The sequence below is a fragment of the Malaya genurostris genome, chromosome 2 (genome assembly GCF_030247185.1).
Source record: "Malaya genurostris strain Urasoe2022 chromosome 2, Malgen_1.1, whole genome shotgun sequence".
Classification (NCBI taxonomy): Eukaryota; Metazoa; Arthropoda; class Insecta; order Diptera; family Culicidae; genus Malaya; species Malaya genurostris.
This window is the reverse complement of record NC_080571.1, coordinates 253,573,652-253,587,258: the sequence shown is the minus strand read 5'-3', so window position 1 is coordinate 253,587,258 and position 13,607 is coordinate 253,573,652. Positions and strand designations below refer to the sequence as shown.

The window sequence follows — 13,607 nt, the reverse complement described above, 5'->3', positions numbered from 1 at the left end:
TAACTTCGAAAGGTTAGTTGAGCTTCAATCTCAAACTAGATTCATGACAGTATAGTTTAACCATATGTCACAGGAAATCAACCCTTCAAGATGTATTCCTATCCGTGACACCCTCCTAAATGTCCCTGATTCAACTCTATTTTTCGACACATCCATGCAGCGCGAAGTGTGTGGAATCTCGGAACACTTTCGCTCGTTGGAAATCCCAAAAATATTTACAAGTAAGTTCAGGCATATTGACTCTGAGAAAATGTTTTACACGGACGGATCACGAATTGAAGAGGCTACTGGATTTGGTATATTCAACAATAATGTTTCGGCTGCATTTAGGCTTCAAGAACCTGCATCTGTTTATATAGCAGAGTTAGCAGCAGTTCATTATAGTTTGAGTGTAATCGTCACATTATCTCCAAACCATTATTTTCTTTTCACAGATAGTCTGAGTGCAATTGAAGCCATTCGCTCAAACGCTGCTGGCAAAAATGAACCGTTATTCTTGGGCAAAATAAAACAGTTCTTGAACGACATATTGAATAATAATTTTCAAGTCACTATAGTATGGGTCCCGGCTCATTGCTCCATTCCAGGCAATGAAAGAGCCGATAGTTTTGTCAAACATGGTGCTATTGTAGGTGAAATTTGAGCAATGAGCGACCGATTGCTTTCCACGAATTCTATAGTGCGACTCGCCAAAGAACACTTGCCAGCTGCCAAGCTTCTTGGGATAGAGATGATCAGGGACGGTGGATGCACTCAATTATTCCTAAAATATCGACAAAGGCATGGTTCAAGGGACTGGATGTGAGTAGGGATTTCATTCGTGTGATGTCCAGACTCATGTCCAATCACTACACGTTAGATGCACATCTCCTTCGAATTGGACTTTCCGAAACTAATCATTGTGCTTGTGGCGAAGGCTATCGCGATATTGATCATGTCGTTTGGATATGCGTGGAGTATCGTGATGTCAGATCTCAACTATTAAATTCCTTGCGTACCCAAGGTAGACTATCCTATGTCCCAGTTCGAGACATTTTTGCTTGTCGTGACCTTTCTTACATGAAACTTCTTTATCATTTCATAAAGACAATTGAAATTTCAATTTAATAATTGACCCTTTTGAGGGTTAGTTCTGACTCCTACTGCGTCCATTAGCTCATCCAATAGCAAAATTTCAATTAAAATAATGTGCTGATAAAACCAAACTCAAAATAGGTTACGAAATCAACAACAAAGTGTATAAAAATTTCAGCTTATTTTATAATTTATAGCAGTTAAACAGTTGGTTTAAATAATGTTCTTAAGTAGATTTAATAATGAATAACGAAACACCTAATATGATATTTAAAAAATAAGAAGAATATGTTTTATTAAACTCAAATCGTTGTGACTATATTAGTATTATATTAGAATAAGAATTCTATGTAAAAGTTATGCTACGGCGAAGAAAAACTTATGTACATTGCCTTAAGAAATAAACGTATTTATGGAAAAAAAGAGTAGAAATGTAATACAAAGGGTGATTTGTTTGCTGGTATCATTTTGGCAAAACTGTTTTTGACAGATAACAGAGAATCGTCGAATGGTCTAAAAGCTATTCATGAATGGGCGCTGACAAAATTGAAGGAATATCAACTTTTTTATCGAAAAATTCTGTTTCCAACGAAGCTCATTCCTGGTTGAATGGATACGTCAACAAGCAAAATTGCCACATCTGGAGTGAAGACCAGCCAGAAGATTGCAAGAGCATCCCAATGCATCCCAAACAAGTCACTGTTCGGTGTAGATTATTGGCCGGTGGCATTATTCGTGAAATAACTGCCGCTATGTTGGAAAGATTATGTTAAAATTGGACCTTGCGCATGGGTCATTTAAAGCGGAGCCGCAGCCAACGTTTTCTTGAAATCATTTTCAACCATTAAACTATTTTGATCGTTCCAATAGTTCCTATATATCATGTAAAATCACCCTTTATTATCAATTGCGAAAATCCATTGCATATGTAAACTTTCTAGTAAAATGTTAGCATAAAACTACAAGGATCAGCCCCATGGGGTTGTTCGAGCCATTGATGTGAAACAAGGCAACCAAAATTTCTAATGATCTACAATCAAACAGTTCAATAAATCGTCACAATTTTGAATCCGCAATTGCACGAGAACCTGCTTAGATTGATCTTGATTAGGAACCAACACCGAACATTGTTTATCATGATTTAGGTTTGTTTTATAGCCTACAAAGTTACACCAATATCCCAAATGTATGCAATTATATCTTTGTACATACTTGCTATACGGATTTCGGTACTTGAGCTTCTCTTCGCCAAGCTTGTGATCAAGTTTTGTATGCAAGCAATTATTTTTATAGCGTTAAGTTTCTCTACCATTCTTCGATTTCTGTTGAAACGATAAACTTTTTCTCATTATCAGTCGAGTTCATCTTATATAAATTTGAAAATAATCTTAAGCACTCAAAATTTACTCTGGGGTAGTTGTCAATTTCTCAGGCGAAACGACATAACATGGAATTTCATCCGAACTTGCATGACACAAGATCAAAGCATACTAATTAAAGCTTCAAATCGTTTTATGGCACTTTCTGCCTTGCTGTCTAGCAACAACCTACCTCTAGCATGCTACGCGTAGGACTGAAACGTTAGCTATAATTTAGCTTCTATTTATAGATTCGCGTGCTTCCAACAGCTTTGCTTTTGCATCTATTGACCAATCAGAGCGATGCTTTCCCATTGATATATCGCTTACTCCTTCAAAACCGTCGTCCATGGCAGAGAAATCCGATATGCCGGAGATTTTTACCAGACAAAATAGGACACTGCTCGCTACTAATCAAAATTTCAATCATTTATATTTGAAAATACGTGGCTTAATACATTCAAAACGAATCTTAGAAATATTTCCAATCAAATAATGAAATAATATTAATAATTGATACAAAATATACTGAGCTGTAAATGTTTAAAACCTGACCACATTTCTAGGTGTATTTTTCCTTGAGTTTCTGATTTGCATCCCTATATAGAAAATAAAGATGTGTTCCACATCAAAAATGCAGAATTCTAGTGTCTTCTAAATTTTGAAAATGAAACTCACAGTAGTACTCTGATATTCGACGTGAATTCATACACGATTTGTTCTAGTCTTGTTGAGACGTAGAGCCGCTTTGAGCTATTTTTTCAATGTCATTAATATCTAGTGAGGAAAACAGATTTGTAAAATGACATACAAATACAAATATGAAATGAAAACTGCGAGAAAGCTACGGCAGGGACGGTACTCGAACCCGTAGCTAACTCCTATCCGGGGGAATCGTCTTGCAAATTAAACTACCCTGCATGTGAAACACACGAAGAAACAGCCGAACTGAACAGAAGAATCGAGTAAGTTTAGTTGCGTTCGGGTACCACGCAGTTCAATTATAGTTATAAGACATAATATGAATAACTTCCCCCAAAACATCTGTTGATGATACAACGTTGAAAATAATGTACACGCTAGCATCATGTGCAAAGCATTTGAACTATTACTACATGTAGAACATATGAAATTCGAGACAATATAGACATAACTCATAAAACGAGTGTTAAAACTGTTGATATTTAGAGGAAATCACGCTACATTTATCTGGAACGCACATCAAAACGATAAGATGTATCGTTACCTCTAGATTCTATATGGATTTTATATGAATGTCACATTGTTTTCCATATAGATTTCAATTGAAACACAGTTGACCGAATCAAGTGTTTTGCACATACTTTTGTGCTGTACTCAATTCCACTAGAAAATTAACACATGTAGATCGATTCAACAGCAAAACACATCACATCCAAAGGAACAACACATCAAAGCTAAGTGAGAAATGATTTAATCTTGCATCTTAGTGAAAGTTGCACAAAAACAATTCCCTTTGGTTATGTATTAAGGGCTGAGGCCAGTAGGTCGCGTATAACCACGTGGCTTGCTCTGCGTATTACATTTCCCTCAATGCTCTCTCGCAAATGTGCAAAATAACTCTCGATGTGGCAGAGTGGCCAGAAAAGTTTTGATGTTTTCGGTTACAAGTTTGACTACATCACGTAAAATCCAATAAAGCTCCCGCTTATTTGGCTGCCTTGCTGAGCCGATGTTATTTCTTTCTCATGTTTCGTTACGTTACCAGGATACAAGAGCAGAAAAAATGGTGCCGCCATAGAAATGGACTTACCTTTACTAAAACAACATTCACTTAATTTTTATCGCGACAACATATATGTTTTTATGCACTAATCGCATCTAAACTAAATTATCTAGACATTGTCAGGATAGATTTTTGATCCATGCTTTTGAAGGCGAGATATTCAATGAACAAGTTGAAAGACGGCTAAGCAATTCTTCCCTCAGAAACAAGACTTTCCCGACCGCTAATGTCAATGAATCATTCTGAAATTTTCATCGGATAATCTAAACTAATTTTCTAAGAGATTGTCAGTTGGGTTTTTTCTATATTCGTCACCGTTTTTGAGAAAATCAGATTTGAAGCGTGAAAATAGCCTTCTAAAACGCCCTAAAACACACTGGCCTCAGCCCTTAAGAATATTAAATTGAAGTGCAATTTACATATGAATCGATCGTGCAAATTTTTCTCAGTGTACAAGCTCTTAGATCGAAGATGGTGTCGAAAGATAAGCAAATGCGAGAAGCAATTGTGTGCGGTAGCTTTGAAAATCCGGATCTATCAGTAAGAAAACTTGCAAAAAAGTTTAGTTTTCCTGCAAGCACTATCCATAATGTTCTTAAATCTTTCGATACACGTTTGACAACAGCCAGAAAGGCTGGGAGCGGAACAAAAACGGATCTTTGGTACGTACTGTGACTAGAAAAATAAAAACCAGCAAGGTATGAAATCGTTCAACGTGAAAACTGTACCGGGCTCGCAAGTTGTATCGCGAATATTTGACGATTTTTTTGCTGCGGATAATGGACGACGAATCTTATGTACTGGAAGACTTTAAGCTTCTCTTATGTCTTTTTATACTACCAGGGGCTGGGGTCCACTAGGAGATTGATAGTACCTATTAGCTCTCTCCGGACAGTACCAGCCTAGATGCCGCGTGGAATCCGGCGCGGAAAAAAATGAACCAAGAATAGATCCACTGGGTTCCTGCTTCCATGTCGTAAAAGGCGACAATTGCAGGAGTTTCTTTTTCCTTTCAATTATTAGATATTTTCAATGATTCACTTCTGATTACTTTATTTTACTAAATTATCTCTTCATTCAACCTATCAATTTCCGTCTAGCTTCGGAGAAAAGTTTTATTTACAATGTTTTCTTCTTCCATGTTATTGATTGTCTTTCAGGATTATAAACTGAATGATAAAAATCAACTATTGCGCAAATCCGTTGATATTACAAAGTTAATACCAGAGATAACATATATCGGTATATTGAATACATAGTAAAAAACACTTGATATTAATATTTCAAACAATAAATTAATATTTTTCGCGGTAGCCGGCTGCCCAGATCAACCAATATAACCAATTGATAATTTTAATAATTAAAATAATAAATCGGAAATAATAAAGAATCAAGGCGCGTGTGAATCTGTTGACCTTTATTTGGTGATTTAAAATGATTTTATAACAACTTTTTAGAATATGTCAACTATTTTGTATTAATCCTATTTATTTATAAAAAATAGAGAAGTTTTTATTCTTTACGCGGTAGTATTGCAAATATTTCTTCAGTTTCCTCGAATAAGAGCTGTATTGTTATAAGAATAAAAGGGTATTGTTGAAACGTTCACTCGGGAAGTCAGTAAGTTTAGTGGTGCATCCGAGCATCTTGAAACCGGAACATACTGAGTCGCACGCGAAAAATACCAATACTGAAATTTTTACTTACAGATATCCTTCTCCCGTGACATTTGTGGAGTGCACAGTAGTATATACGGCCTATAGTAACAAGTGTTGGACTAACATTCCTTCCCATTCCTTAGACGATCTACGTTCGGGCCTGGCTGGCGCCGATACTGATCATTGAGTTCTGGGATTACCAGAAGATGTACATTGAAGGATGATTTACCAGTCCCAGGTTGGATCATCTAGAAACTCCCTGTAGAATTTCAGCTAATCCCGATCAGTAACGGAGTAGCAACCAGGGGTGGTCGCTCAAGCTCAAGCTCTTCTGTCTTTTTATACTACCATGCCACGGAACGGCGTAGAGGAGCATTTCAAAACAAAGAAAAAGGCCAAGTTTCCTAAAAAATATTTGGTTTGGCAGACAATATGCAGCTGTGGTTGAGCAGGCCTAAGCTTCATCACTACCGGAACGGTTAGCAAGGAAATTGTGAAGAATGCATAAAAAATTGTGAAGAAAGCCATGACGCTTTTTCGTAATTCTATTCTGTTTGGCATCTTGTCACTACACCAAAGATGTTTTGGAATGGTATAAAGCGAATGGAGTCCATGGTGGATCGAAAAAGACGAATCCATCCAAAGTTGCGAGCGGTATTGGGTTCTCGTCAAGAGATAACTCTCTCAATATCAACAACATGCTACAATTATAGACAAATTTCGAAAATCTTTGACAAAAGCAACTAAATTGGTTGCAGAGAAGTCTGCACAGATCCTAATGGCTGGAGTAAACTCAGTTCATAGTTTCTTCATGCAGCCTAGTTAAATAACTGTAATGAATTTTGAGATGACTGATAATGCACAAATAAATGAATAAAAAATGCATCTTAGATTGAACTAACAGCAAATTCTTTGTATTCTGAATTTAATTTGTCTATATTTTGACGCAAACAAGCCTTATCGATTTGGCAACCTCTCATCCAGCAATTTTTGTCTTGTCTCTTTCGTTGCTCTTTTTCTGGGAAATATGTTGAATTTTGGACCTGGATTCTGGAACTGAATTCCAAACAATCAAATTTTAGACTGAACTATGAACATTCTGAACCTGAATAGATCTGGATTTCAAAACTAAATTTTAAAGCTGAACTCTAGACATCCAGAATTCAGTTACAGAATATGGGTTCAAAGTTCAGTTCCAGAATCCGTGTCCAGAATTCAGGTTCCAAATACAGTTCTAGGTCTACTAACCAAGTTCAGATTCCGATTCCAAAATTGAAATTCAGTTTCTGATACAGAATCTATTTATGGATTTTCACTTGAACCTGAACCTGGGCCTAGACTTATCATATTACTAATAGTAATACTAGTCTGAGACTTGGACCATGGGAGTTCCAGTTTTCGATATTGAACCTGAAAGTGAACCAGAATCTGCTCTAAGAATCAACAATAATGATGTAAGTAAATTGTTACGATAATAATATTTTGTTGTTTTTCTCTATAGAAATTGCTGGAGAAACCGACTATTGATTGGAGCTCCGGAGATCCATAGTGTTATGTACCATTCGGCTCAGCTCGAATCTTGTCTAGGTCTAGCCTTCTTTGAAAGCTACTATTGAATTTTGGATAAAATATATGAAATCAATTAATGATAAAATTCTGATTCAATTAATAAAGATAACTACAAGTAGTAAATGAAATAAGCATCTGTCTTTAAATGGGTTTCAAACTTCGTGTTCTATCTCAGGTTATAGTGATAGATAGCAAGTTAGTTGAATAGTGATAGACGCTTTACCAAACCCAGTCGAGTGTTAGAGCCGTGTCTATCACAAGGCTTAGGATGGCGAAATGGTAGTGCGTATGCACGGAATGCTTAAGAACGCAGGTTCGAGCTCTGTCTATGAGCGTGTCTTTTTCCAAAAAAAAATCATCCTTTTTTGTGATTTTCTAATTAATTTGGCTTCTCCAATATATGTTTCCACTACTCAGTCATTGCAGAAGCTAAACTTAATTATGGAGACTTTTCGTCAAACCAACTAAAAATGAATAAATTGACGAAAAGTTATGTTTTCATGTCCTTGTCCGTCTCTGAGGTAAGTTTCTCGAGAATTTTTTTTTCTGTTATGTGTTTCGTCAGTTCTTTTCTAATCTGTTTTTCAGTTGAGCGCTGATAAAAGTTTCCAGCCAAAATTTTCAATTGTTCTAAACTGCGTATTTCTAATGAATTTCAGAGAATCCGGGCGAAATTTTGCGCAACTCCAACAAAATCGGAATAAAAAAATGCGCGAAATCCGTGCGATCGTAGTAACCGTTTTGGACATCAAAAACAATTTTAGTGTAAAATATAATGATCAAAAATCAATTGCGATTAGTTTTTTTCTGGCATTTTCGTTGATTACACTCCAATGGCGAAAAATAAACTACAATTACTCGGTTTCCTTTGAAATGAAAGGCCGTTACATCAGTATCAAAAGCGAAAACAGAATCAAGCTCATCAGAAACAACGCTACTCACCATCGCAACGGTTGCCCTAAAGTTTTTGCTCGATTCCTTATACACTAGTTCTCGACCCAGATGGGGATACTCTCCCGGTTTAGCGGTATTATAGTCCTCCCAGCTGATACTGTTGTTCGGCGGAGGTTGCAGTGACGCTCGCCGGATAATCTCTCCATTCTGGTCGATGCCCTGCGCTTGGCCACCCTTTGTCAGTGACTCCATGAGGGCCTTATTCTTCTGTAGATCATCTCGGGATAGATGCTCCCGCCGTTTTCGCTGTTCCAACGTTAATCCGTTGATGGTGTAGAGATCACTATCGTACTGACCGGCAACGGTTTCTTTTTTGTCTTCCCGGAAGATCCAGCCGGATTGTGCTTTCGTAAAACTAATACTTTTGGTCGACATCTGAGCCGCGAGGATGTCGCTCGACATCAGTATATCCACTTCGTCTTCGATTTCCAGCTCAGTTTCCTCGTGCCGCACGTGCTGATAGCAGCGACATTCGTTGTCCAGAGCGGTCAGCGAATCCTTCGGATTGTTTTCGCCCTTAAAGATGAACGAAATGTCTCCCCGTTCCCAGCGCATGTCGGAGAAGTCGACCAGCGTGGTGTCCAGTCGTATCGAACATCCAGACTTGTGAATCTTGCACACATCCGACGGCAGGATGCGCGAGATCAGCGGAACCCAGGAGTGGAAGTCCCACTTTAGTTCCATGTAGAAGTCGCCCATTTGCTTTAGCGCCTTGACCAGATTGGGTCGCCGCTGTTCCATCTGTTCGCGGGCTTGCTGCTTTAATTTTTTCAGTAAGGAACATACTGTAGGGAAGCAGAATACATTTTAAAACAATTAAGAACTAAATTTAATCTATATTTGGATACATACTGATTTGCCGATCTCCGTAGGAGATGGCTTCGGCTAGAGGTGACCATCCTTGCAGATTTTTTACTTTGACTGGTGCACCATGAGCCAGCAACAGGTAGGTGCATTCTGAAAAATAAAAGAAACGAAATATTTATTGCATTCGAACTGAACTTAACAGACATCGAATAGCATCAGTATTGAGTCAATCCACACTGTGTGCGGTTCTGCTGCTCGACCATTTCGACGTAGGACTACGACTTCTAGATAGGGGTGAAAATTCCAAATTCGGAGAACGGAAATGTACAAATAGTAGTAAAATACAACCAGGAACATTGAAATTTCTGAAGCGGTTCCAATCTGCTTGTTCACAACAGCCTTATTGCTCGTTGTTCACTATAAGTGTTTCTAACCATTACGAAGATTTTTTTGATTGAGATGCTTTATTATGGCTCTCTGAACTCGAGTATTTTGCCGTGAACACCGAAATTGCGTGTATTTGCACACATCTCATATCAGTGGCTTATGCCTATGGCAGTTGGAAACAGATTCCCAGATTTCTGAAATCAATCACAGACTGACAATGAGCTTCTAAATGTCTTCAAATTGCTAGCGAAAACAGAGTGCTTGAATTGCAAGGAATCTTAGATGGCGTTGATACTTCTAATCAGAAGTGAATGGCAGCAATGTTAAATGGTGCACAACAAACAAAGTGTTTAAAAACTATGGGTAAAGTGTGCAAAATGGGTGTCACATGGATTGAATGAAAGACAGATGGAAACCGAAAAAAACTTATGAAATTTTGTTTCAAGGACATGATAGAAAATCAGTTTTGCATCGAATTGTTATTGGCAAATGGAATATGGATTTATTTCAAGAATCAAGGGTTAATCCGAGACAACCATCAACATCGACCGCAAAACTAGACCGATTCGGCGAGAAGGCAATGCCCTGTGCTTAGTGGGATAAGAAAGGTGTGGTGTACCATGAGCTTCTAAAACCTGATGAAACTGTTAATACTAACCGCTGCTGACAACAAAAGATCAAATAGAATTATGAAGTGATTGAAAAAAAATGTTATTAGAGATTCCCAGCCGTCTCTAAGAAAACGAAGAGTGTTCCATATATTTCCGGTACATCCGGAACCTAAAACTGGGAACCTGCATAGCTGAAATTGGTTCGTTTGACCAGCAACTAATACAACCTACAAATTGAAACAAGTTTGCAATATCACTCTAAATGACTGGTTGCAATTCCATACACACTAAACGCCAGACGCGGAAACTATGGGGGGGCAAAGCACTTTTTGCTCCCCCAAAAGATTTATTGGAGGGGCCATGCCCCCCCAATATTTTGGTAACAGGAATAAATATTAGAAAATTAGCTAGAAATATCTTATGATATAACCCTATTTTCAGTTATCCCCGTAGTTTGTCTCGGAAATCCTTCATATTTCTTAACTATGTTACTAAAATTTTTAAACTAATATACTACAATGTGAAATGCGCTATATTTTACCACTTTCGAATATTGGTTATTACTGGAGAAGTAGGGAAAAAGCTATTTTCGAAAAAACGAGTGCACATTTTTGTTACATACACACACATACATACGCAGACATTTTACATACTCGACGAACTGAGTCGAATGGTATATGTCACTCGGCTCTCCGGGTCTCGGTTCAAAGGTCGGTTTTCACAGTCTTTCAAAAAAGGCTCAGTTCATACCGGTATATCTGCACACAAAAAAAATGAATTTTACAAGTGACTAAATCCCTCATACAGTGTAATACATAACGACTTAATTTGTCAAATGACGGGAGATTTCATTTTTAATGACTTAATATTGGATTAGCATGAATTTTACTGGGTTCGACTGTAATGAGCATGCGGCTTTAAGTTTAAATGCACCTTCTACCAGCCAAGCAGATGTGTGCTTCTGTGGTTCAGTCGATCAACGGACGTAGGGTAAAGTGTTTTAATATGCTCCCCTTGAGAGAACATGGAGATATTCCTAAATGCACTGATATATTTTTTTCGAGAATGTACACGGAAAGAAATCCATTACTGCTGTCATGATTTGAAAATCATGAAACCAATCATTTTAACTTATCATGAAACCATGATCAATAACTCTTCTCCCATGAAAATTAATCATGGTTCGAAAATGCGTTTCTTGAAGAATGCTTTTCTGTCAAAGTTCGTAACTCTAATTTTCTACCCGGATATCACTTTGAACCCTCTGTCTCAAGTGATGTGATAGATTGCTTAATAGATTAATGGTAAAGCAAAATGCAGACATTGAAAAGTAGAACCTACTGAAAATGTTTACTTGAGCATTTAATAATCGTGTTGTTTTACCCACCGGCTGATAGAGAATTAAACATAACATAAAAACAAAGATAATGAACCGAAAATTGACATCATAAGAGACTAAGCACGGCTACGCTTTTCATTTGACAAACATCAATGTTACATTTTGTTTGAATGCATTCTTACATATTTGATGTAACCGTTGTTGCTAGAATAATATTACGAGAGCTAGCGTAAACCAAAAAATAAATTCGATTGTGAATTTGGAACACCATCTAAAGAAAATCAGAAAAATATTTTGTTCAACCACTTACCACTTTAATTTGTTTCATAGATATAACAACACAAGCTGTATTGATTCAGCTAAAAGTTTTGAATAAGACAATTTTAAAAAAGATGGATTGAAAAAATAAAAGGAAAAATCAATCCGCGGTATTTGCAAGAACTAGACATAGAGTTTCTTTTTAAGAGGTTTGATTCACACGTGTTTTTTCATGCAGTTCGTTTAAGTGTTTAAATTCTGAAACACAAAATCAAAACTGAAGCAATTAACGCAAGTAAACATGTTATTTTAGGCGTCGTCGTTTTTCAAAACAAAATATTTCAATTGTTAATGAAAAGAAGTTCGTTGTGCTTTTCACTGAATTTATATTGCGAAAATTACCAACGTTGCAAAAATCACATATAACGCCTGAATTTATGTTGCAAAAATTACCATCATGACAGAAACACACCTGAAGTTATACCCAATAACGTCAAGTGCGTTATGTTTAAATTTCAGTGAAATCAGTCCAAATGGATCATGATCCGAGAAGTATTAATCATGGTGTATTATCATAACATGAAAATATATTACTTTCCCCAAATCATGACTCGTTTTGGTCATTTCTAGAATCGGAATTTCTTTACAATACGCCTGAGAAACATAATTTTCAATGATTTCGGTAGAAGTGATGAGAATTGATTGACACAAACACATTTTCCAAAATGACCACATTCTCAGTTATTTCGCTTGCCGTAGGCATAATGTCCCGGCAATCGTATAATATGCCTCACAACAAATCAGTGGTATGCCCCACAAAAATTACGCAATATGCTCCTTGAAATGTCGATATAGAAGAAAAGCAGATAAAGAAGATATTTTTTGCATCAGAAATCAGTTGCATAATCAATTAATTACAATTGGAACCAACCTTTATTTTACTCGAAGCATACTGCTGAATCGAGGGTGGGGCATAATGCCCATAGAGTGACTGTTATGCGAAAATTCGTATATCAAAGAAATAGCTCTGTTTCTCTGGATTTTTATACTGTAAATAAAGATATTTGTACTGCTCAAAATTAATTTCTAAGTAGCATCCGACTATTAGACGTTTCATACGGTTAAAATACGTGTTTAGTCGAAGCAAAACCTTACTTCGAAAAGCTGCCTAACGATATTTTCAATTTTTCCATATTTTCCAGCAAACGACAACTGCCAAACTTGCCTAGCAGAAAGATCTTACGAAAAGTTATTGTTAGTGATAAAGCTCTTCTTTAAAGACTGTTCCAGAAAGTATGGACGCAACCAAAAACCGCTGCCATTTCACAATGGTTCAGAATCTGTCAGTTTTTATGGCTGCGTCCTGTTGTTTACACTCTCCTCTAACCACTTGTGCAGTTGTTTATTCGTTTTCTTTAGTTTGTTTCGAAATGCGTAGACTTTCAGCAGAACAACGTCGAAAAATTGTGTACAAATGGTGCACAGAACGCGGACTGTCACTGAGAAAGATAGCCAAACATGGAAGGAGTAAGTGAAAAAACCGTGCGAAATGCAATCAGGAAGTTCGGTAAGGATAACACCTTTGAGAGTAAACCGAAAACGGGTCGAAAAAAGGTCCTGCTAACCCTCAATTGGATAAACGTATACTGAAGGCGTTCGAGCAAAAGAAGAAGGTTTCAGTTCGGGATGTGGCCTAAAAAGTGGGCACTTCGAAGTCAAATGTCTTTCGTGCTAAAGAACGTTTGAATCTTCGAACCTATAAGAAGCAGAAACAACCAAAACATAGTCCGAAACAAGAAGCATCGATCAGGCCGAGGGTTCGAAAGC

The 13,607-nt window shown here is 37.1% G+C and overlaps 1 protein-coding gene across 2 annotated transcripts in view; it reads right to left on the bottom strand.

The window, feature by feature from the left end:
* LOC131429530 (ankyrin repeat domain-containing protein 13C) overlaps positions 1-13,607 on the bottom strand; it is a 33,033-nt gene that overhangs the window by 3,326 nt on the left and 16,100 nt on the right. For both annotated transcript variants that reach the window (XM_058593708.1, XM_058593709.1), the window contains exons 3-4: positions 9,231-9,335; positions 8,367-9,163 (exon numbers count right to left, since the gene is read on the bottom strand). In XM_058593708.1, the coding sequence (XP_058449691.1) occupies positions 8,367-9,163; positions 9,231-9,335 (902 nt within the window). The remainder of the gene's footprint in view (positions 1-8,366; positions 9,164-9,230; positions 9,336-13,607) is intronic.